Consider the following 25,266-nt stretch of genomic DNA (forward strand, 5'->3'; position numbering starts at 1 on the left):
ACTAAAGCAGAAGTAAAATAGAGAATGCTGGTGCTAGAAATCCCCCAGGACAGCATAGTGGCGCAGTTGCGCCTCGCAGCACCAGCACATAGTTGCTGCCTCACAGCACTAGAGACCCGGGTTCCGTCCTGACTACAGGCGATATCAGTACGGAGTTTGTACGTTCCCCTTGTGACCTGTGTGGGCTTTCTCCGAGACCTTCGGTTTCCTCCCACACTCCAGAGTCCGTGCTGACCAGCGATCCCCGCACACTAACACTATCCAACACACACTAGGGACAATTTTATATTTATACCGTCAAATAACCTACAAACCTGTACATCTTTGCAGGGCCGGCCTTAAGCCGATTTGAAATTGGGCCCCGCGCCCCCCGCAATAATGTTCCGTATTTTGTACGGAAATACGAATTCTCTTTGTTAAATAAAGATTTTTTTTTAAATTCGCCACCCGGATTTCTTTTTTAAACGAACATGTATAACAACCGCTGCACGGCCAACAGTTAACGATTAACTAGTGCTGTCAGCATTTCTTAAAAGCAAGTAGTATTTAGAAGTTGTTATACAATGTCATCAATGCATCCATCCACATTCCTCAGTAAATGTTATTGTGTTTTGAACAAGTATTAATGACGCCGCGTTCTTTGAATAAAATTCACGCAGCGTCATTAATACTTGTTTAAAACACAATTACATTTACTGAGGAATGTAGATCGATGACACGTTGAGAATTTCTTTAAACTCACCATCATGAGTGAGGGCCCCGGACCGCGAGAAGGGGCTTCTTCCTGGTGTGTAGGTTAGTCATTCTCCACCGACCCAGTCATTCTCTCTGTACCGGAACTGCAGATGTCGAAGGTACACAAAAAAGTGGAGAAACTCAGCGGGTGCAGCAGCATCTATGGAGCATTTAGCTTTCTACGCTCCCTGCTGCACTCGCTCTTTCTCCAGCTTTTTTGTGTACCTCTGTGTCTCTCTGTGTTTTTCTCTCTCTCTCCCTCTCTCTCTCACGCTCTCTCTCCCGCTCCCCATCTCGTCTCTCTCTAACTCTCCCATTCCCTCTCTATCACCCTGTCGCCTCGGCATTCCTGGAATCATTGACGGTAAACAAAACTGCTGGAGAAACCCAGCGGGTGAGTTCCTCCAGCCTCCAGCACTGTGTTTTTGTTTGGCTCTGAATCTGAAGGTGGCTCAGCGGGACGGGCAGCGGCTCTGGGGAGAGGGTTGCGTTTCTGGGTCGAGACCCTTCTTCAGACAATCACAAGTACTCTCACCGACGAGAGTTCAGTTCAGTCTGAAGAAGGGTCTTCTCTCCAGAATCGCTGCGCTGCCTGTCCTGCTGAGTTACTCCAGCTTTTGTCTATCTTCAATTTCAGAGAAATACAATTTCTCACGGGGGGGCTTATAACGTCTCTAAACCCCTCTGGGACCCTCTCCAAACCCCCTCCTATTCCCCTCCTATTCCACTTCTGGACACTTCTGAACCCATCTGAAGCCCTCTAAATATCTCCAAACCGTTTAAACCCCTCTAAACGAGTCTACAAGGTGACTTGGATAGGCTGGGTAAGTGGGCAAATGCATGGCAGATGCAGTATAATGTGGATAAATGTGAGGTTATCCACTTTGGTTGCAAAAACAGGAAAGTAGACTATTATCTGAATGGTGGCCGATTAGGAAAAGGGGAGATGCAACGAGACCTGGGTGTCATGGTACACCAGTGATTGAAAGTAGGCATGCAGGTGCAACAGGCCGTGAAGAAAGCGAATGGTATGTTAGCATTCATAGCCAAAGGATTTGAGTATAGGAGCAGGCAGGCAGGAACTGCAGTTGTACAGGGTTTTGGTGAGACCACACCTGGAGTATTGCGTACAGTTTTGGGCTCCTAATCTGAGGAAGGACATTCTTGTCATAGAGGGAGTACAGAGAAGGTTCACCAGACTGATTCATGGGATGTCAGGACTTTCATATGAAGAAAGACTGGATAGACTCGGTTTGTACTCGCTAGAATTTAGAAGATTGCGGGGGGATCTGATAGAAACTTACAAAATTCTTAAGGGGTTGTACAGGCTAGATGCAGGAAGATTGTTCCCGATGTTGGGGAAGTCCAGAACAAGGGGTCACAGTTTAAGGATAAAGGGGAAATCTTTTAGGTCTGAGATGAGAAAAACATTTTTTACACAAAGAGTGGTGAATCTCTGGAATTCTCTGCCACAGAATGTAGTTGAGGCCAGTTCATTGGCTATATTTAAGAGGGAGTTAGATGTGGCCCTTGTGGCTAAAGGGACCAGGGGGCATGGAGAGAAAGCAGGTACAGGATCATACTGAGTTGGATGATCAGCCATGATCATATTGAATGGCTGTGCAGGCTCGAAGGGCCGAATGGCCTACTCCTGCACCTATTTTCTATGTTTCTATGACTGCGTCCAACTGCTGTCTGGTTCGTTGATCGGTTTGCTAGATGTGAACTGTTTTGGGAGAGAAAAATGCTCACGGCAGACCAAACGTGTTAAACGAAATTGGTCAGATATTGAGCTTTACACAGTGAGAAATCATGTGAAATAATCACTGAATTTAATTTTAAATGAATGTACCTGCATGCTATATTGTTTTGTTTGGAGATACAACCAGTTAGTCCACTGACCAGCGATTTTTGTTTTCCTATTTGACAATTTTATTTGGCGGCCAATCAATCGCTGTCTCTAAGGGGGTTGCATCCAATCACCAACCAACTTGCCTTAAAATTCCCGTCCAATCAACAAATAGGTCTCCTCACGTCCAATCAGCCGCTGTCTCCAAGGGCATTGTGTCCAATCACATAATGCAGTTTAATGGTAATTAGCTGCTATGGTAAAGGTTGGAAGCCAGCGGAGATACTGACAGGCAAACGGGAGGGAGCAGGAGAGATTCACACAGTGTAGAATCCATAGCACCTAGTGTACAATTTCATAATATATACTAAATAACTGGGCTGACACACCTTGGCCTGGGGTTCACCAAAATTGTTCCCAATTGGGCCCCGCATCCCCTAAGGCTGGCCCTGCATCTTTGGAGTGTGGGAGGAAACCGGAGCACCCGGAGGAAACCCACGCAGGTCACGGGGAGAACATACAAACTCCGTACAGACAGCACACGTAGTCAGGATCGAACCCGGTTCTCTGCCGCTGTGAACCTTAGCAACTCTACCGCTGCACCACCGTGACGCCCTCAAATATATCCTACGATTAACTCTTAATGTTGGTAATTGTGTATCATACGCATGTATATGGATGTATAATATTTTGATGGGGCCACTGTGGGCCCTCAAATATATCCTACGCCACTGTCGGAGGCTTGGGTACGCGGTGGCCATTTGCAAAGGTGTTTCTATCCAGGCAGATTTGTCAGGTGGGATAAAGTGGACTAAACGGAGCTGTTGTCTTGTCTACCTAGTGATGGAGATCACCCTTCCTGCTCGTCCACAAGACCTTCCAGACAGCGCCGAGTGTGGCGTGTACGAGACCAACCCCAGGTTCCACCCGCCCTTACCGGCCCAGGATGGGATTCAGCGAGGACAGTGGAACACAGGCAGCACCTCCAGCACAGCAAGTATGAGCATGTCTAAGCAACGTTCCGATATTCCTAACTCCGCCAGCATTCGCTGTGGGAAGCACTAGATGGAGGGGTGGATGGAGAATGTGGGAGCAGTGTGTCAGTTTGTCCTTACACACACTGTACACATGAAGCCACTCTCACACCCTGTGGCTTGCGTTGGCTCCTTGATTAGTTTAGAGATACAGCATGGAAACAGGCCCTTCGGCCCGCCGAGTCCACGCCGACCAGTGATCCCCCCCAATCACAACATGGTTTGGGAACAGCTCCGTTAATGACCGCCGGAAATTGCAGAGGGTTGTGGGCGCATCACACAAACCAACCTCCCTTCCATTGAGTCCATCTACACCTCACGCTGCCTCGGCAAGGCCACCAGCATAATCAAGGACCAGTCTCAACCCGGTCACTCCCTCTACTCCCCTCTCCCATCGGCCAAGAGGTACAGAAGTGTGAAAACGTACACCTCTAGATTCAGGAACAGTTTCTTCCCAGCTGTTATCAGGCAACTGAATCATCCTATCAACAACTAGAGAGTGGTCATGAGCTACTATCTACCTCTAAGATATGCACAGAATGCTGGAGTAACTCGGTGTGTCAAGCAGCATCTCTTCTGCACTGATCCCACATCCATTGTTTCCCTCAGCATGCCGATATCGATTGATATTGGTCTTGTGTGTATTGAACTGCCAAACAACTGTTTTTGGGGAGTGAATTTCAAAGCACGGCACGGTGGCGCAGCCGCGAGAGTCACTGCCTCACAGCGCCAGAGACCAGGATCTGATCCTGACCTCGGGTGCTGTCTGTGTGGAGTTTGCATGTTCTCATGTGACCGCGTGGGTTTTCTCCGGGTGCTCTGGTTTCCTCCCATATCCCAAAGACGTGCGGGTTTGTGGGTTAATTGGCCATCTGTAAATTCCCCCCTAGTGTGTGGGGAGTGGATGGGAAAATGGGATAACATAGAACTATTGTGAGCAGGTGATCGATGGTCGGCGTGGACTTGATGGGCCGAAGGGCCTGTTTCCATGCCTTACCTTTCAATCTATTGATCGTAAATGTGAGGTTATCCATTTTGGTGGCAAAAAGAAATGCAAAGCAGACTATTATCTAAATGGTGGCCGATTGGGAAAGGGGGAGATGCAGCGAGACCCTGGTGTCATGGTACACCAGTCATTGAAGGTAGGCATGCAGGTGCAGCAGGCAGTAAAGAAAGCGAATGGTATGTTAGCTTTCATTGCAAAAGGATTTGAGTATAGGAGCAGGGAGGTTCTACTGCAGTTGTACAGGGTCTTGGTGAGACCACACCTGGAGTATTGCGTACAGTTTTGGTCTCCAAATCTGAGGAAGGACATTATTGCCATAGAGGGAGTGCAGAGACGGTTCACCAGACTGATTCCTGGGATGACAGGACTGTCTTATGAAGAAAGACTGGATAGACTTGGTTTATACTCTCTAGAATTTAGGAGATTGAGAGGGGATCTTATAGAAACTTACAAAATTCTTAAGGGGTTGGACAGGCTAGATGCAGGAAGATTGTTCCCGATGTTAGGGAAGTCCAGGACAAGGGGTCACAGCTTAAGGATAAGGGGGAAATCCTTTAAAACCGGGGGTATGGGGAGAAGGCAGGTACGGGATACTGAGTTGGATGATCAGCCATGATCATATTGAATGGCGGTGCAGGCTCGAAGGGCCGAATGGCCCTACTCCTGCACCTAATTTCTATGTTTCTATGTTTCACCACCTGGTGAGAACATTTATTCTTGCCTGTTCTGAAAAGATCGTACTTATTTAGAAACCAGAATCCCTGGTTCAGTTTCAGTCTAGTTTATTGTCACGTGTACCGAGGTACAGTGAAAAGCTTTTTGTTGCGTGCTGTCCAGTCATCAGAATTTGAAGATGTAACAAGTAGAATGGATAAGGGAGAGCCAGTGGATGTGGTGTATCTGGACTTTCAAAAAGCCTTTGACAAGGACCCACACAAGAGATTAGTGTGCAAAATTAGAGCAAGGTATTGGGGGTAGGGTATTGACATGAGTAGAGAACTGGTTGGCAGACAGGAAGCAAAGAGTAGGAATTAACAGGCCCTTTTCAGAATGGCAGGCAGTGACTAGTGGGGTGTCGCAAGGCTCAGTGCTGGGACCCCAGTTATTTACAATATATATTAATGATTTAGATGAGGGAATTAAATATAACATCTCCAAGTTTGCGGATGACACAAAGCTGGGCGGCTTTGTGAGCTGCGAGGAGGATGCTGTGAGGCTGCAGGGTGGCGTGGATAGGTTGGGTGAGTGAGCAGATGCATGGCAAAAGCAGTATAATGTTGATAAATGTGAGGTTTGTCACTTTGATGGCAAGAACAGGAAGGCAGATTATTATCTGAATGGTGTAAGATTAGGAAAAGGGAAGATGAAACGAGACATGCATGTACATCAGTCACTGAAAGTAAGCATGAAGGTACAGCAGGCAGTGAAGAAAGCAAATAGCATGCTGGCCTTCATTGCAAGAATATTTGAGTTTAGGAGCAAGGAGGTCCTACTGCAGTTGTACAGGGCCCTAGTGAGACCACACCTGGAGTATTGTGCGCAGTTTTGGTCTCCTAATTTGAGGAAGGACATTCTTGCTATTGAGGGAGTGCAGTGTAGGTTCACCAGGTTAATTCCCGGGATGGTGGGATTGACATATGATGAAAGAATGGGTCAACTGGGCTTGTATTCGCTGGAATTTAGAAGGATGAGAGGTTATCTTATAGAAACATATAAAATTCCGAAGGGATTGGACAGGCTAGATGCAGAAAAAATGTTCCTGATGTTGGGGGAGTCTAGAACAAGGGGTCAAAGTTTAAGAATAAGGGGTGGGCCATTTAGGACTGAGATGAGGTGACATTTTCACCCAGAGAGTTGTGAATCTGTGGAATTCTCTGCCACAAAAGGCAGTGGAGGCCAATTCACTGGATGTTTTCAAGAGAGTTAGATTCAGCTCTTAGGGCTTACAGAATCAAGGGATATGGGGGAAAAAGCAGGAACAGGGGAACTGATTTTGGATGATCTGCCATGATCATATTGAATGGTGGTGCTGGTGCGAAGGGCCGAATGGCCGACTCCTGCACCTATTTTCTATATTTCTATGTTAATACATGATTACAATCGATCCATTTACAGTGTATATGGATTACATGATTATGTTACATGATAAGAGAATAATGTAAAGCCAGTAATGCCCAATGACGGATAGTCCGAGGGTCACCAAAGAGGTAGATTGTTGTTCAGCGCTGCTCTCTGGGTGTGGTCGGATGGTTCAGTTGCCTGAAAACAGCTGGGAAGAAACTGTCCCTCAATCTGGAGGTGTGCGTTTTCACACTTCTGTTCCTCTTGCCTGATGGGAGAAGGAAGAAGATGGAGTGGCCAGGGTGCGACTCGTCCTTGATTAAGCTGTTGGCCTTGCCGAGGCAGCGTGGGGGTATAGATGGAGTCAATAGAAGGGAGGTTGGTTTGTGTGATGATCTGGGCTGCTTTCACGATTTGCTGTAATTTCTTGCGGTCTTCAATGGAACAGTTCCCAAACCAACCTGTGATGCATCATGATAAAATGCTTTCTATGGTGCATCTGTAGAAGTTGGTGAGAGTTGTTGGGGACATGCCAAACTCTCTAAGCCTTCCAAGGAAGTAGAGGCGTTTGTGTGCTTTTTTGGTCGTTGCTTCAATATGGGTGGTCCAGGAGAAGTTGTTGGTGATATTGACTCCTGGGAATCTCTACTTCGTCACCGTCAATGCAAACTGGGGCGTGTGAACCGCTTCACTTCCTGAAGTCCATCACTGTCTTGCTGACATTGAGAGAAAGGTTGTTGTCTCGACACCAAGACACGAGGTACTCAATCTCCTTCCGGGATGGCGGGACTGTCACATGCTGAGAGAATGGAGCAGCTGGGCGTGTATACTCTGGAGTTTAGAAGGATGCAATGGGATCTCATTGAAACATATAACATTGTTAAGGGCTTGGACATGCTAGAGGCAGGAAACATGTTCCCGATGTTGGGGGAGTCCAGAACCAGGGGCCACAGTTTAAGAATAAGGGGTAAGCCATTTAGAACGGAGATGAGGAAACACTTTCTCTCACAGAGAGTTGTGAGTCTGTGGAATTCTCTGCCTCAGAGGGCGGTGGAGGCAGGTTCTCTGCATGCTTTCAAGAGAGAGCTAGATAGGGCTCTTAAAAATAGTGGAGTCAGGGGATATGGGGAGAAGGCAGGAACAGGGTACTGATTGGGGATGATCAGCCATGATCACGTTGAATGGCGGTGCTGACTCGTAGGGCCAAATGGCCTACTCCTGCACCTATTGTCTATTGTCTATTGTCTAACTGTTCAGCCCAGTCCAGCTCCAACTCCACCTACACGTTGGCAGATGACACCATTGTGCTGGGATAGATCATGAACAATAATGAGACAGAGTACAGGAAGGAGATAGAGAGCTTCGTAACATGGTGTCAGGACAATTACCTCTCCCTCAATGAAGGAGCTAGTTATCGACTTCAGGAAGCATGGTGAACAGCATCAATGGAAATGGTTAACAGCTTCAAGTTCAAGTATGGTGTAAATATTCCCAATGATCTGTCGTGGACTAAACCACATTGATGCCACAGCCCAGAAGACACACCAATACTTCCTCAGGAGACTGAGCAGATACACCATGGCAAGCACTTCTCGCATCCATATATCCCTTCGTTATCACCTCTTCCCCAGCCAACAATGGACCATTGTGGGCCCCACCGTTCTTTGGTCATTGATGCCGGCTCTGATTTGTTCGGAATCTTTTTTGTACCTCTAGTTTCCCTCTCCCTGACTCTCAATCTGAAGAAGGGTCTTGACCCGAGACATCACCTATTCCTTTTCACCAGAGATGCTGCCTGACTCGCTGAATTACTCCAGAATGTTGTGTCCATCTTTCTTGTTAAGTAGCATCTGCAGTTCCTCCCTGCACATAGAAAGTATAATGTTGGGTTGCATCTTAGCTTGGTTTGGCAACAGCTCTGCCCAAGACTGCAAGAAATTGCAGAGAGTTGTGGATGGAGCCTAGACCATCACACAGACCAGACCTCCTACCACTGACTCCATCTACACTTCAGAAAGCAGCCGACATAATCAAAGACTTGTGTCACCCCAGTCATTCCTTCTTCTCTCTGTTCCCGTACAGCACAAGACTCAGAAACTTGAACGCACGCACCACCAGACTCAGGAACAGCTACTTCCCCTCAGTTATCAGGCTTCTGAACAGTCCTACCATAAACTAAGATACTCACCTCTACCCCACTGCGGACATTGGACTTTGTCTCTGGAACTGAGCGCTACGATGCTGAGATTTATACTCTGCACTTTGTATCATCCCCTTTGTTCTACCTGTTGTACGACTTTGATTTGATTGTATTTATGCATAATATTATCTGATCTGATTGGATAGCATGCAAAACAAAGCTTTTCACTGTACCTCAGTACACATGGCCATAATAAATCTAATCCTACCCATAAACCTAAACTGTATGTTTCTTTGAAAATAGATTTTATTCTTCTTAATAATAGTTTCCAGTCGGTCTTTGGTAGCGGGACAAAGCTGCATTTCCAGAATGCCACAGACGGCTGTGGAGGCCATGTCAAAATACATGTTTTTAAGGGGTTGATTGATAGATTCTTGATTAGTACGGGTGACGGGGTTATGGGGAGAAGGCAGGAGAATGGGGTTAGGAGGGAGAGATAGATCAGCCATGATTGAATGGCAGAGTAGACTTGATGGGCCGAATGGCCTAATTCTGCTCCTATCACTTATGACCTTGCTAATCATATAACTATATAACCATATAACAATTACAGCACGGAAACAGGCCATCTCGGCCCTACAAGTCCGTGCCGAACAACATTTGTCCCTTAGTCCCACCTGCCTGCACTCATACCGTAACCCTCCATTCCCTCCTCATACATATGCCTATCCAATTTATTTTAAATGATACCAATGAACCTGCCTCCACCACTTCCACTGGAAGCTCATTCCACACCGCTACCACTCTCTGAGTAAAGAAGTTCCCCCTCATATTACCCCTAAACTTCTGTCCCTTAATTCTGAAGTCATGTCCTCTTGTTTGAAATCTTCCCTATTCTCAAAGGGAAAAGCTTGTCCACATCAACTCTGTCTATCCCTCTCATCATTTGAAAGACCTCTATCAAGTCCCCCCTTAACCTTCTGCGCTCCAGAGAATAAAGACTTAACTTATTCAACCTATCTCTGTAACTTAGTTGTTGAAACCCAGGCAACATTCTAGTAAATCTCCTCTGTACTCTCTCTATTTTGTTGACATCCTTCCTATAATTGGGCGACCAAAATTGTACACCATACTCCAGATTTGGTCTCACCAATGCCTTGTACAATTTTAACATTACATCCCAGCTTCTATACTCAATGCTCTGATTTATAAAGGCTAGCATACCAAAAGCTTTCTTTACCACCCTATCTATATGAGATTCCACCTTCAAGGAACTATGCACGGTTATACCCAGATCCCTCTGTTCAACTGTATTCTTCAATTCCCTACCATTTACCATGTACGTCCTATTTTGATTTGTCCTGCCAAGATGTAGCACCTCACATTTATCAGCATTAAACTCCATCTGCCATCTTTCAGCGCATTTTTCCAAATGGCCTAAATCACTCTGTAGACTTTGGAAATCATCTTCATTATCCACAACACCCCCTATCTTGGTATCATCTGCATACTTACTAATCCAATTTACCACATCATTGATGTACATGACAAACAACAAAGGACCCAACACAGATCCCTGTGGCACCCCACTAGTCACCTGCCTCCAACCCGATAAACAGCCATCCACCATTACCCTCTGGCTTCTCCCATTCAGCCACTGTTGAATCCATCTTGCTATTCCTGCATTTATACCCAACAGTTGAACCTTCTTAACCAACCTTCCATGAGGAACCTTGTCAAAGGCCTTACTAAAGTCCATATAGACAACATCCACTGCTTTTCCCTCGTCAATTTCCCTAGTAACCTCTTCAAAAAATTCAAGAAGATTAGTCAAACATGACCTTCCAGGCACAAATTCATGCTGACTGTTCCTAATCAGACCCTGTTTATCCAGATGCTTATATATATTATCTTTAAGTATCTTCATCCGATCAATGAATCGGATGAAGATTCATTGTAATTTCCCTGTTGCTATTTTAACGTTAATGTGGACATTAGATGATTCCATGGTTCAATGGTACTTTGTTGTGACATGTGCCGAGGTACAGTGAAATTCATTACTGTGTACTTTATGTAAGCCCTTAGATACATCCTAGATAAGCTCCTCTCAGTTAGTGTATGTGTATAATAGTAATGCACTGAGCCAGTATACAGAGTCGCCAGATTTGGCACCATTTTCAAATCCCAGTTGTTATAGGTGTAGAGTTCTTAATCTGGCAGGCATCTGGTAGAACTGCAGCTGCTGAAATTCTGAACGATTCACTAAGTGCTGGAGTGCTAACGCATCCCTGTAGATAGGTCCCGATCAGAAACGTCACCGATCCATGTTCTCCAGAGATGTTGCCTGACCTGCTGAGTTACTCCAGCACATCGTGTCCTTTCTTGGTGTTTTTGTCCTTGCTTAGGTAGAGCGGGAAGAATGGTTCACATCATTCTAACTGCAGTCCCACCAGAGCTCTGTATAATTCCTGACAAACATTTGTCCTCACATCACCTTGCAATGAGGGCCAATGCAATGCTTCTGTTTTTTGTTTTTTTTTTAATTTATTAGAAGCAAACACATATTATAAACATTTTATGTATATCAGTTGTAGATTATTAATATTATCAATTGTGGATTGGTTCTGCTAGTTTTTTTTTAAAGATAGGAATTAAGAGAGAAAGAGGAAAAAAAAACACAAATGTCAATATTTTTTTAAAAATTGATTGATTTACTAATAATACATCTTTGGAGATTGGTTCGTGGATTATAAAGTATAACTTTACATCTAATCCTGAGTTCAAGCTTCAGTTAGGTTTCCATGCTGAACCGATCTACCCCTTCAAATAGTCAATGAATAGTCAATAGAAACCATATTCTGATAAAAAGTTCTTGTTTTAATTGTGGGGGTTATAGGGTCTTTCCAAAGTTTTAGTATTAATTTTTTCCCAGTTATACTGTAGTCAAGAAAGTTTATTTGGCTTGTTGTGAGTGTTAGACTTTGTTCTGATATGCCAAGTATTATTAGTTTTGAATTGGGATCCAATTTAGTATTGATAACTTCAGAAATTATTCTAAAAATATCAATTTTTGATTTTTATACAATTTACAAAAGTATGTGCTAGGTTAGCCTCTAGATGCACACAACAAAAGCTTTTCACTGTACCTCAGTACACGTGACAATAAACTACACTGCACTGATTTGCGCACATTCATCTTTAGTAATTCATGTACAGTTCCCTGTTCACCAGCACCTTTTGTTAGTTTATTTTATTTTTGTTTCGTTTTTCGTTTAGTTTAGAAATACAGCGTGGAAACTGTCCCTTCGGCCCACCGGAGTCCATGCCGACCAGTGATCCCTGCACAGTACACTATCCAACACACTAGGGCCAATTTACAATTATTACCAAAACCAAATTAACCTACAAACCCTGTACATCTTTGGAGTGTGGGAGGAAACCGGGGCACCTGGAGAAAACCTACGCAGGTCACAGGGAGAACGTACAAACTCCGTACAGACAGCACCCGTAGTCAGGATCGAACCCGGGTCTTTGGCGCTGTGAGGCAACAGTTCTACCCGTGCCATCCAGCATTTCACTCTTTCAGCATTTTAAAAATACACTCTGCTTTTCCGTGTGTCCGCTCTATATTTATTTCTGTCATGTTCTCACTTAACCATGTCCCCACGATGACACTCCACATCTTGCATCAGAAGAAACTTTGGATACGTTGCATCTTTGACGTACGTTGGGGAGACTATGCAGCTCCGATCCTGTATCACCCTCATAAAACTCACATCTGTCCACAATCTATTAATCTCTGATGACTCTATCCAATGCAAACACTATTATATAAGTAAAACGCAAAGTACTGGAGTGGTGCAGTGGTAGAGTTGCTGCCTCACAGCGCCAGAGACCAAGGTTCGATCCCGACTACGTGTGCTGTCTGCACAGAGTTTGTACGTTCTCCCTGTGACCACGTGGGGTTTCTCTGGGTGCTCTGGTTTCTCCAATACTCCAAAGATATACAAGTTTGTAAGTTAATTGGCTTGGTAAAATTTTAAATTACACCTATATGTGTGTAGGATCGTGCTAGTGTACAGGGATCGCTAGTCAGCGAGGACTCTGTGACTGTTTCCGTGCTGTATCTCTTAGCTAAATTAAACTCAGTGGGTCAGGCAGCATCTGTAGAAGAAATGGATAGATGACGTTCTGCCTTAGGACCTTTCTTCAGAATCAGGTCCTGACCCAAAACATCACCTGTCCGTTCTCTCCACAGATGCTGCCTGACCCACTGAGTTGCTCCAGCACTTGGTGTTTTACACAAGACAGGTACCTGAATAGGAGAGGTTTGGAAGGATATGGGTCAAACGCAGGCAGCTGGGACTAGTGTAGATGGGGCTTGTTGGTGGGTGTGGGCAAGTTGGGTCGAAGGGGCCTGTTTCCGTGCTATATGACTCTATGACTATTCCATCATATGTGGTTCCTTGTGTCACTAGTTTCTAAGTGACATGTTCACTTGTGCCTGTTAATGGATGTTACCAGTTTCTCTACCACTGATGTTCTCTAGATCTCTCTTCCCATTCCCTGTCCGTCCCTACATTGGGGGCTTGCACCTTTTAACCTGTGGGAACCATTGCAGAATCCTGGCAGCTTTGGCCACTGACAACCAGTGTTTCACTGTATCAGTCACCACCTCCTTCAAACCCATCAAAGGCAAGTTATAGTCTCACAGCACGGAAACAGGCCCTTCAGCCCAACTTGCCCACACCCACCAACATGCCCCATCTACACTAGTCCCAACTCCCTGCGTTTGGCTCATATCCCTCTCAACCTGCCATATCCATGTACCTGTCTAAATGTTTCTCAAATAACCAGTCCCTGCCTCAACTACCTCCTCCAGCAACTCGTTCCATACACCTACCACCCTTTCTGTAAATAAGTTACCCTTTAGGTTCCCACTAAATCTTTCCCCCCCTCACCTCAAACCTGTATCCACTGCTTCTCAATTCCCCAACTCCGGAAAAAGACTCAATCTATTCCTCTATAAGATCACCCCTCATTCTCCTGCGCTCCAAGGAGTAGAGTCCCAGCCTAGTCATTGTGTTCTGGTGGTTGTTTTTCAGCTTCTGTCTAACTCATTTTTCCAATTATTATTTTTGTTCATTTTTGCCAGTTTCTTTGAGTTTGGAGATACACCTCCTTCCCTAAATCTAGACTATCTGCATCTTCATTCACCCAGACATTACAATTCTGTTTAATTTCTCTGTAATTTTCCTATTCCCCAGCATAAGTCTGAGTGCATAAGATCTCGCGATATCTTTGCTAACCTTTTTGTTTTTAATCATCTATTATAACTTTCCCCCGTTATGTTTGCTGCTGATAACTCTTATATTTTGCTTTCCTTTTGACTTCAGACTTTACTTTAGAGATACAGCACGGAAACAGGCCCTTCAGCCCACCGAGTTCGGACATTCCATTACTTGCACTAGCAATATCCTATACATTAGGAACAATTTATAATTTACAATTTACTGAAGCCTATGAACGTACAAACCTGTATAACTTTGGAGTGTGGGAGGAAACCGGAGCACCTGGAGAAAACCCACGCCATCACAGGGAGAATGTACAAACTGTGACCAGACAGCACCCGTAGTCAGGATTGAACCTGTCTCTGGCGCTGTGAGGCAGCAACTCCACTGCTGCGCCACTGTGCTCTTCCTGTTACAACCAAATTCTTGGTTGTTCTTTACAGTGTTCTGAAATATTTCAAGTCCTCAGGCTTGTGATCATTTTACAAGCCTTTGTCTGGTACAATGTTTAATGTTCTGAGTGTCACCTTTCCCAACTGGGTTTGGTGCCTTAAGGGGATGGTTGTTTGGTATAAAATACATTTGCATTCCTTCGTGACGTACCTTTCAATGTAGCTTTCCAGCATACAATACCGTAGGGTGAATAGAACATAGAACAGGAACAGGCCCTTCGGCCCACTATGTCTGTGCCAAATATGATGCCAAGACATGACCCATACCCACTGCACATGATCCATATCCCTCCACTCCCTGCATCTCCATGTGCCTATCCAAAAGTCTCTTCAACACCACTATCATATCTGCCTCCACCGCCACCCCTGGCAGCACGTTCCAGGCACCCACCACCCTCTGTATAACAAATACTTGCCCCGCACCTCTCCTTTAAACTTTGCCCCATTCAGCTCTAGTATTTGATTTGTCAATCTTGGTGAATAGGTTCTGATCGTTTATCCTACCTATGCATCTCATCATTTGATATGCACCTTTTACCCAGAGTAGGGGAATCAAAAATCAGACAACATGGGTTTAAGGTGAGAGGGGAAAGATTTAATAGGAACCTGATGGGCGACAGGCCCAAGACCCTGGGGCGATGCAATGTCTCACCTCCAACAGCAGCAGAAGCGGGCAAACGATCCCCGAGCTCGGCCTGGGGCTCACGGCCATTGCGGATCCGGATCCGCCCCCACTCCTACTCCCAGAGCGGGGCCAAGATGATTTGAGATAGACACAAAATGCTGGAGTAACTCAGCAGGACCGGCAGCATCTCTAGAGAGAAGCAATGGGTGATGTTTCGGGTCGAGACCCGTCTTTCAGACTGAAGAAGAGTCTCGACCCGAAACATCATCCATTCCTTCTCTCCAGAGATGCTGCCAGTCCCGCTGAGTTACTCCTGCATTTTGTGTCTATCTTCGGTTTAAACCAGCATCTGCAGTTCCTTCCAGCATCTTAAGTCTGGATGTCTGGGCTTCCAAGCTCCTGCATCTTCTCCCAGACGGTAGAAGAGAGGTGGGAATGACTAGGGTGGTGACGATACCTCCATCCTTCCTGATGCAAGGCCCTGTTGATGGACTGGGTGGGTGGAAGTGTCGAGGCTGCGATAGACTGGGCTGTGTTCACTGTAGGTTCAGGTGGACAAGAGCAGAGGGGTTGCCAGACCAGGTCAAGACGCATCCCGTCAGAATAGTTTCCATAGCGCATCTGTAGGCGTTGGTGAGAATCCTGGCGGACATGCTGGCTGAGTGCCGTGGCTGCACAACCTGGCACCCGCCTCGAAGGGCCAAAGACTCATCGGGCCAAAGCCCAGACCCTACTCATTCCTTGAAGACCGGAGAGCCGATGAGGAGGAAGGAAGATGTCGGACTGGAGGAGGGTGAGCCGGGGTAATGACTTCAGCGCCTTCAAGATCGGCTGCCGGAGGCACCCGCGGGACACACAGGATGACCGGGCGAGGAGAGAGGAGGAGAGGGACATCGTTTCGCGGGCTGATCCAGTGGATGGTGACAGAGGCAGCCCTGCAGGAGCCTGGGGCTCGCGTGGATCGGGAACAGCTCCTGTACATCGAGCGTGCGGGCAGAATGGACTTTGGAAATGGGCCAAAACATGACAGCGCCCCACATGTGTAAATATGCACAAATAATTGAATTGTGCAGTTGCACGTGTGACAAATGAAGCACAATTGATCTGATATTATAGAGGCGTACTCAGTCATGAGAAGAATAGATTGGTTAGAAGCACAGAGTCTCTTGCTCAGAGTAGGGGAATCGAGGACCAGAGCTTTAAGGTGAGGGGGGAAAGATTTAATGGGAACCTTGGAGATAACTTTTTCACACAGAGGGTGGAGGGTTGTCTGGATCGTGCTGCCGGAGGAGGAAGTTGAGGCAGGTAGTATCGCAATGTTTAAGAAACATTTGGACAATTACATGGATAGGACAAGTTCAGAGGGATATGGGCCAAATGCAGGCAGGTGGGACTAATGTAGATGGGACATGTTGGTTGGTGTGGGAAAATTGGGCCGAAGGGCCTGTTTCAATGACACTGTGACACTACTGTGTATCACTCTATGACACTATTGAACCATTGAATCTTCTCAGACATCTACGGAAGTAAATTTGCTGAAGAACGTTAGTGATCATTGCACCAGTGTGATGCGACCAGGTTAGGTTGCTGGCTAATGGGTACCAAGCAACGTGAAGTTGTCAACCATGTCTACAGCAGCTCTGTTGAAGAGGACAGGATGATGTTATAGACAATAGACAATAGGTGCAGGAGTAGGCCATTCGGCCCTTCGAGCCAGCACCGCCATTCAATGTGATCATGGCTGATGATCCCCAATCAGTACCCCTTTCCTGCCTTCTCCCCATATCCCCTGACTCCGCTATTTTTAAGAGCACTATCTAGCTCTCTCTTGAAAGTATCCAGAGAACCGGCCTCCACCGTCCTCGGAGGTGGAGAATTCCACAGACTCACCACTCTATGTGAGAAAAAGTGTTCCCTCGTCTCCGTTCTAAATGGCTTACTCCTTATTCTTAAACTGTGGCCCCTGGTTCTGGACTCCCCTAACATCGGGAACATGTTTCCTGCCTCTAGCGTGTCCAAGCCCTTAACAATCTTACATGTTTCAATGAGATATCCTCTCATCCTTCTAAACTCCAGAGTGTACAAGCCCAGCTGCTCTATTCTCTCAGCATATGACAGTCCCGCCATCCCGGGAATTAACCTTGTAAACCTACGCTGCACACCCTCGATAGCAAGAATGTCCTTCCTCAAATTAGGGGACCAAAACTGCACACAATACTCCAGGTGTGTTCACCCCCTCACTTCCTTAGGTCAAACATTTTTCGTCTTGCTGCCATTAGTTCAGTTTAGCTAATTATCACACGTGCTGAGGTACAGTGAAAAGCCAGCGGAAAGACAGTACATGCTCACAATGGAGCCGCCCACAGTATACAGACACATGATAAAGGGAATAATATTTAATGCAAGATAAAGCCAGTAAAGTCCGATCAAAGATAAGTGCAAGGTTGTTGTTCTCACACCGCCACATAAAGTTCACAATCCCTTTCCTCCACTCCATCCCACCATCATTGTTCACCTTCACCAAGACTGTGGAGTCATCAGCAAACGCAAACACTGAGCTGGCCTTGCAATTGGCCACAAAGCCATAGGCAGGGGTCTGAACACATAATCCTGAAGAGCACCAGTGTTGCGGGTCAGGGGTCAGTTGAGTTTATTGTCACGTGTGCCGAGGTACAGTGAAAACCCTTTGTTGCGTGCTAACCAGTCAGCGGAAAGACTGTACATGATTACAATCGAGCCATTCACTGTGTACAGATACATGATAAGGGAATAACATTTGGTGCAAGGTAAAGCCTGTAAAGTCCGATCAATGAAAGTCCGATCATAGTTCAGGACTTCTCTCTGGTTGTGGTAGTAGGATGGTTCAGTTGCCTTATAACAGCTGGGAAGAAACTGTCCCTAAATCAGGAGGTGTGCATTTTCACACTTCTATACCTTTCGCCCGATGGGAGAGGGGAGAAGAGGGAGTGACCGACTGGGGTGCGACTTGTCCTTGATGATGCTGCTGGCCTTGCCGAGGCAGCGTGAGGTGTAGATGGAGTCAATGGAAGGCAGGTTGGTTTGTGCCATGGTCTGGGCTGCGTCCACAATTTGCAGCAATTTCTTGCGGACTTGGATGGGGGGGATGAAATGTTACGACCAATTCTAGCCACCTGAGGTCTGTCCGTCAGGAGGTCCAGAAGTAGACGGAGGCTCGTAGGAAACCGGAGCACCCAGAGAAAACCCACGTGGCCACGGGGAGAAGGTACAAACTGCACAGACAACACCCATAGTCAGGATGGAATCTGGGTCTCTGATGCTCTAAATGCCCCTGTCCCACTTAGGAAACCTGAACGGAAACCTCTGGAGACTTTGTGCCCCACCCAAGGTTTCCGTGCGGTTCCCGGAGGTTGCAGGTGGTTGCCGGAGGTTGCAGGTAGTGGAAGCAGGTAGGGAGACTGACAAAAACCTCCGGGAACCGCACGGAAATCTTGGGTGGGGCGCAAAGTCTCCAGAGGTTTCCGTTCAGGTTTCCTAAGTGGGACAGGGGCGGGGTTTGTGTACCTCGGTCTTGGAGCCTCATCTGCACCTGGCTTCCGGAACCTTCTGTCGAGCAGACCTGTACGCTTTCTCTCGCTGACGTTGCTTCTGTGGAGTGTTCCATTTCTAAAGGACTTCTCCTTTCCTCCAGGCAGCCTCAGCAGTCGCTCCAGCACTCGCAGTGTGCTCAGCTTAAGCAGTGGAGCAGAGGGAGACAATGAGGTGAGACATGCTTAATCACACACCATCTCGGTTCAGACATGGCCTTTCACGAAAGAAACCCAAAAGTGGCTGTGGGGACCACCATGGGGGGGGGGGGGGGGGATAGAGAACGACAGAAGACCTGGCGTAGGGTACATTGAAACGTTGCTGGCGCTCCTTATGTGGCTTCTATAACTTTATGAATAGACTCAATGGGCTGAATGTCCTCATTCTGCTCCTATAACTTACGAACAATGAGGGATAGTCCATTGTCATCACTGAGGAAGTCACTTTGATCTCAACAAGACGTTGTGAGATGAGAGGGGGGTGAGGGTGGGCTGTGAGATGGGCGCGGGGATTTAAAGGTGGATTTTGTGGTTGGAATGTGTTCAGAGAGGCTGGGATGGTGGGTGAAGTTTGAAGTGGGAGGGGGGAGAGGATGGGCGAAGGTTGGCGTCATGGGGCGGGGGGATGGGGGAGGGGGACGGGATGGGGGAGGGGGATGGGGAAAGCGGAAGGATTGGGTGACCATCCATCAGGGGCAGCGATTGTGATTTCCACAGCCAACTACCTAAAACTTTAGACTTCAGAGATTCAGCACGGAAACACAGGCCCTTCGAGCCGCCAAGCCCGCGCCCGCGCCCGCGCCCGCGCCAACCAGCGATCGCCCCGTAAACAAGCACTATCCTGCACACCAGGGACAATTTTTACCAAAGCCAATTAACCTACAAACCTGCACGTATTTGGAGCGTGGGAAGAAACTGGAGCACCCGGAGAAAACCCACGCAAGTCACGGGGAGAACGTACAAACTTTGTACAGACAGCACCCGTAGTCAGGATCGAACCTGGGTTTCTGGCGCTGTAAGGCAGCAACTCTACCGCTGCACCACCGTACCATACCTAGGTCCCTACACCATGTCATGGATTAGACCGGGGTAATGCCGTTGGGATGTAGCGGTTTGTTAGCGTGACGTTACGGAGATACTACATCACACGCTGCCAATTGCAGGCAGGTGGGACTAGTGTAGATGGGACATGTTGGTTGGTGCGGGCAAGTTGGGCTGTAGGGCCTGTTTCCACGCTGTTTCACTCTTTGACTCTGTGCTCTCATTGACACCAGGACAACGAGCCAGCGAGCTTCGGGGCCTCCAATGCCCGCCTGAGTCGACACCGGCCGCCCAGCTTACCTCCGCCCCGCGTGCCCACCACGTGGACAAGCCAGGTACCCCCCACCCCACCCCCCACCCCCCCCCCAACACACACTCACCCCCACATCACCCACGGCCCACCCACTCACCCCCACATGCACTCACCCCCACACACACTCACCCCCACACTCACACACACTCACCCCACACACACACTCACCCCACACACACACTCACCTCACTCACACTCACCCCACACACTCACCCCACACACACACTCACCCCACACACACACACACACCCCACACACACTCACCCCCACACCCACTCACCCCCACACACACACCTCACCCCCCACACACACCACCCACCACACACACTCACCCCCACACACACACACCCCCACACACACTCACCCCACACACACACTCACCCCACACACACTCACCCCCACACACACTCACCCCCACACACACTCACCCCCACATGCACTCACCCCCACACACACTCACCCCCACACACACTCACCCCCACACACACTCACCCCCACACACCCTCACTCTCTTGCACACTCACCCATACACTCCCTCAACCACACACACTCACCCACACACTGCCTCACACTCACCCACTCAAACCCACACACCCCCCCACCCACACCCACACCCACACACACCCCCACTCCCCCACCCACACCCACCCCCACCCCCTCACCCCCACACCCACCCACCCCCACACACACATCACCACACTCACCCCCATCACACACTCACCCCCATCACACACTCACTCAGACAGAACATTGTATCAATGCTCTATGTCGGGCCTCTGTACCCACTCTCTGTAACTCAGCGGGACAGGCAGCATCTCTGGAGAGAAGGAATGGGTGACATTTCAGGTCGAGACCCTTCTTCAGACCCTAAACGTCATCCATTCCTTTACTCCAGAGATGCCGCCTGTCCTGCTGAGTTACTCCAGCATTTTGTGTCTATTTTCAGTGAAAACCGACATCTGCAGTTCCTTCCTGCACATAGTCCAGTAAAGTCCACTTAAAGACCAGCAAGTGGCTGCCTCGCCAGCAGCCTGTCAGTCCTGTCTTCTGTTTTGTTATTTTAAGTATGTGTTAAAAGTATGTTTTAGGGGGGGGGGGGGGGGGGGGGGGGGTGTGGGTTGGGGGGGGACTTTTTTCAATCTCTTACCTGGACGGAGATGCAATATTTTCCTGTCCCCACTGCGGCCGAACATGGTGGAGTGGTACGGGCTTTCCTGGAGACCGACCCGGCGCGGCGTGGACTTACCATCGTGGAGCTTGCCGGGAGATCGACTTTTGCCGGGGATTGACTGTGGAGAGCTCCAGCCGAGGGAGCCTCTGGACTTTAACATCGTGACGCCCCTGGTTAGAGACCGATTCGGGAGCTCCAAGCCGCGGAGAGTTTCAACCGTCCCGACGGGGGAGTTTCGATCACCTCGACGCGAGAGCTTCGGATCGCCGGCTGCTGGAGCCTTGATGGCCCCGACTGCGGGAGAATGAAGAGGGAGAAGATTGAACCGTCCATCACAGTGAGGAATGTGGAGAGCCGTTGTGGTGCATGTTTATGTTAACGTTTAATTATGTGGTTGTGTGTCCTGTTACTTTTCACTTCGTATGGCCATAGGGTAACTCAAATGTCACTGAACCTTAATTGGTACGTGACGATAAACCGACCTTGAAACCTTGATAGTCCGAGGATGTCCAATGAGGTAGACATCTCCCTGTGACCTGCGTGGGTTTTCTGCGGGTGCTCCAGTTTCCTCCCACACTCCAAAGATGTACAGGTTTGTAGGTTAATTGGCTTCGGTAAACCTATAAATTGCCCTTAGTGTGTGGGGGATAGTGCTAGTGTATGGGGTGATGGCTGGTCAGCACGGACTCGGTGGGCCGAAGGACCTGTTTCTGTGCTGTATCTCCAAAGACCACCAGATTCTGGGTTGCAGGAGGCTTATTGGCACCTAGCTGGTGAATGTTCTGCAGAGGGCGATCCGGATTGAATTTGGAATTGTGTCGGAAGGAACTGCAGATGCAGGTTTACACTGAAGACAGACACAAAATGCTGCAGCGGGACAGGCAGCATCTCTGGAGAGAAGTGAAGTGGCAGAGCAAGCAGCAGAGACCAAGCCGCCTTCTCCTATTCCCCCTCCTATTTTTAAGTTTGTCTGATATTTAGCAGAATAACTTAGCACGATGCAATCATGATTTGAGGAAATAATTGAGGAAGGACATTCTTGCTATTGAAGGAGTGCAGCGTAGGTTTACAAGGTTAATTCCTGGGATGGCGGGACTGTCAAATGCTGAGAGAATGAAGCAGCTGGGCTTGTACACTCTGGAGTTTAGAAGGATGAAAGGTAATCTCATTGAAACATGTAAGATTGTTAAGGGTTTGGACACACTAGAGGCAGGAAACATGTTCCCGATGTTGGGGGAGTCCAGAACCAGGGGCCACAGTTTAAGAATAAGGGGGCAAGCCATTTAGAACGGAGACGAGGAAACGCTTTTTCTCACAGAGAGTGGAATTCTCTGCCTCAGAGAATCACCACCAGGGTGGTGGAGGCAGGTTCTCTGGATGTTTTCAAGAGAGAGCTAGATAGGGCTCTTAAAAATAGCAGAGTCAGGGGATATGGGGAGAAGGCAGGAACAGGGTACTGATTGTGGATGATCAGCCATGATCACATTGAATGGCTCGAAGGGCCGAATGGCCTACGCCTGCACCTATTGTCTATTGTCTATTATCATAATATGCTGCTGTTTCACAGAACTCGAGACAGTTGCGCAAAGCTCTTATTCCAACTGGACCTTCTGTCCAGAGATGCTGCCTGTCCCGCTGAGTTACTCCAGCATTTTGTGTCTATTCTGTTCAGTCACTAACACTTCTCTTGGTCTTTGCAGGAGTCCAGTCCAGCCAAGGGGGAAGTCATCTCCTGCCCCGCCAGTGCCACCTAGAGGCTGGTAGTCGTATCTCCCACAACTGGACCTCCCAGAGGAAGCACCAGGCAACACAACGTCACCACCCAGATGGAGCAAGAAGCCAAGGAGTTTCACACCTCAGCAGCTTCTTGTGCTAAATGCCTGCCGCTCTCTTGTTGACCCGGCCACGCAGGGCAGTCTCCAAGAGCGCCCGTGTTGTCTATTGGTACGGAAGTGTGGAGAAAAACGACCAAGTGACTTAGTTAAAACCGCAATGGTGGAGCTGCGAGCACTTACGTTCCAGCCAAATGCAAATGAGACCAAACTTGCCCGATACTCAAATCTTCTTCCAATTCTCTTCGTGACCCTGTGAGGTGCCACGACACCCTGTTGTTGGAATATAACACACACAGACTCCATTCAAGAAGACCCTGTAAACCATTCCAAAATGTAAAGAACATGTGATGAAAGATTGGGATGTTGAGGGCAGTGTGGAGCAGGGAGGGCAGTAGACCTTGCTAAGAGGCAGAGCAAGCAGGAGAGGCCAAGTAGCCTACCCCTATTCCCCCTCCTAGTTTTAAGTTTGTATAATATTTAGCTGAATAATTTAGCACGATGCAATCATGAAGATGCTGTTTCATCGCAGAACTCGAGACGGTTCTGCAAACCTCTTATTCCCACAGGACCAAGCATAGCAGGGCAATCCAAGAAGTCACTCATCCAGCTGAGAGCTTGGGGGAGAATTCATCCTTATCTCACCTCGCGCACTCCATCCACCTCGCTCAGCGGGGAAGAATGGTGTGCGCTGCAGCGATCCACATCCCCAGGGATTGAGGGACAGCAAACGCATGGAGATCTTTATCAGGTCACAGGTAGATCAGGCAACATCAGTACGGTGGGCAGGATAGGACTTTATTCCTTGGCATGCAGGAGGATGAGGGCTAATCTTGTAGAGGTGTACAAAAACATGTGGTGAATAGATTGTGTGAATGCACAGTCTTTTACCCAGGGGACGGGATTCAAGAACCAGAGGACATATCTTTAAGGTGAGCAGGAAACGATTTAATAGGAACCTGAGGGGCAACTTTTTCACTCAGAGAATGGCCGGTATCTGGAACGAGCTGTCACAGGAGGTAGTTGAGGCAGGTACTATAACAATTTAATAAAGGACATTTGGACAGGTACATGGATAGAAAATGTTTAGAGGGATATGGGCCAAAAGCGGCAATTGAGTTGGGGCATCATGCTTGGTATGGATGAATTGGGCTGAATGGCCTGTTTCCATGCTGTATGATTCTGTGATAAAGGTTCAGTAAGAAACAGCAGCCTTTGTACAGGACCTCTCCCTTGTGTCATGTAGTCCCCTGGCCTGTCATATAACCAGCTACAACAATTCCGTTGCAGAAAGCAGGGCGTTAGATGGTGGTCATTGTAGAGGATGTGTTTATACTTTGTGCACTTTAACCTTGTGAGTTATCCTCCTGTGTGGCCTGACAAACTCTGATAGCGTTCTCCTGGTGAATGCCACTTTGAAATCGATTGGATATTGGACCAGCCTGTATGCAGAGTGGGAGGAAGACTGATTTAGCTGAATGAACACAAGTTCCAAATCAATTTAAGGCGGCACGGTGGCGCAGCGGTAGAGTTGCTGTCTTACACCACTTGCAGCGCCAGAGACCCGGGTTCCATCCTGACTACGGGTGCTGTCTGTACGGAATTTGTACGTTCTCCCCGTGACCGCGTGGGTTTTCTCCGAGATCTTCGGTTTCCTCCCGCACTCCAAAGACGTGCAGGTTTGTAGATTAATTGGCTTGGTGTCAATGTAAAATTGTCCCTAGTGTGTGTAGCGTAGTGTTAATATGCAGGGATCGCTGGTCAGTGCAGACTCGATGGGCCGAAGGGCCTGATTCATAGAAACATAGAAAATAGGTGAAAACATAGAAAGTAGGCCATTCGGCCCTTCGAGCCTGCACCGCCATTCAATATGATCGTGGCTGATCATCCAACTCAGTATCCCGTACCTGCCTTCCCTCCATACCCCCTGATCCCTTTAGCCACAAGGGCCACATCTAACTCCCTCTTAAATATAGCCAATGAACTGGCCTCAACTACCTTTTGTGGCAGAGAGTTCCAGAGATTCACCACTCTTTGTGTGAAAATGTTTTCCTTATTTCAGTCCTAAAAGATTTCCCCCTTATCCTTATTCAGCACTGTATCTCCAAATAAAAGCTTTTAGATAGCGAACATGAATAGGCAGGGAATGG

General features: G+C 47.7%; 1 protein-coding gene across 1 annotated transcript in view; it reads left to right on the forward strand.

Moving 5' to 3' along the window:
• pik3ap1 (phosphoinositide-3-kinase adaptor protein 1) overlaps positions 1-24,325 on the forward strand; it is a 130,773-nt gene extending 106,448 nt beyond the window's left edge. Inside the window, exons 13-16 of the mRNA XM_055661936.1 lie at positions 3,426-3,581; positions 18,864-18,934; positions 20,034-20,135; positions 22,985-24,325. Of these exons, the coding sequence (XP_055517911.1) occupies positions 3,426-3,581; positions 18,864-18,934; positions 20,034-20,135; positions 22,985-23,038 (383 nt within the window). The 3' untranslated portion in view covers positions 23,039-24,325. The remainder of the gene's footprint in view (positions 1-3,425; positions 3,582-18,863; positions 18,935-20,033; positions 20,136-22,984) is intronic.
• Positions 24,326-25,266: the final 941 nt, after the last annotated feature.

Source organism: Leucoraja erinacea, chromosome 34, assembly GCF_028641065.1.
Source record: "Leucoraja erinacea ecotype New England chromosome 34, Leri_hhj_1, whole genome shotgun sequence".
NCBI lineage: Eukaryota > Metazoa > Chordata > Chondrichthyes > Rajiformes > Rajidae > Leucoraja > Leucoraja erinaceus.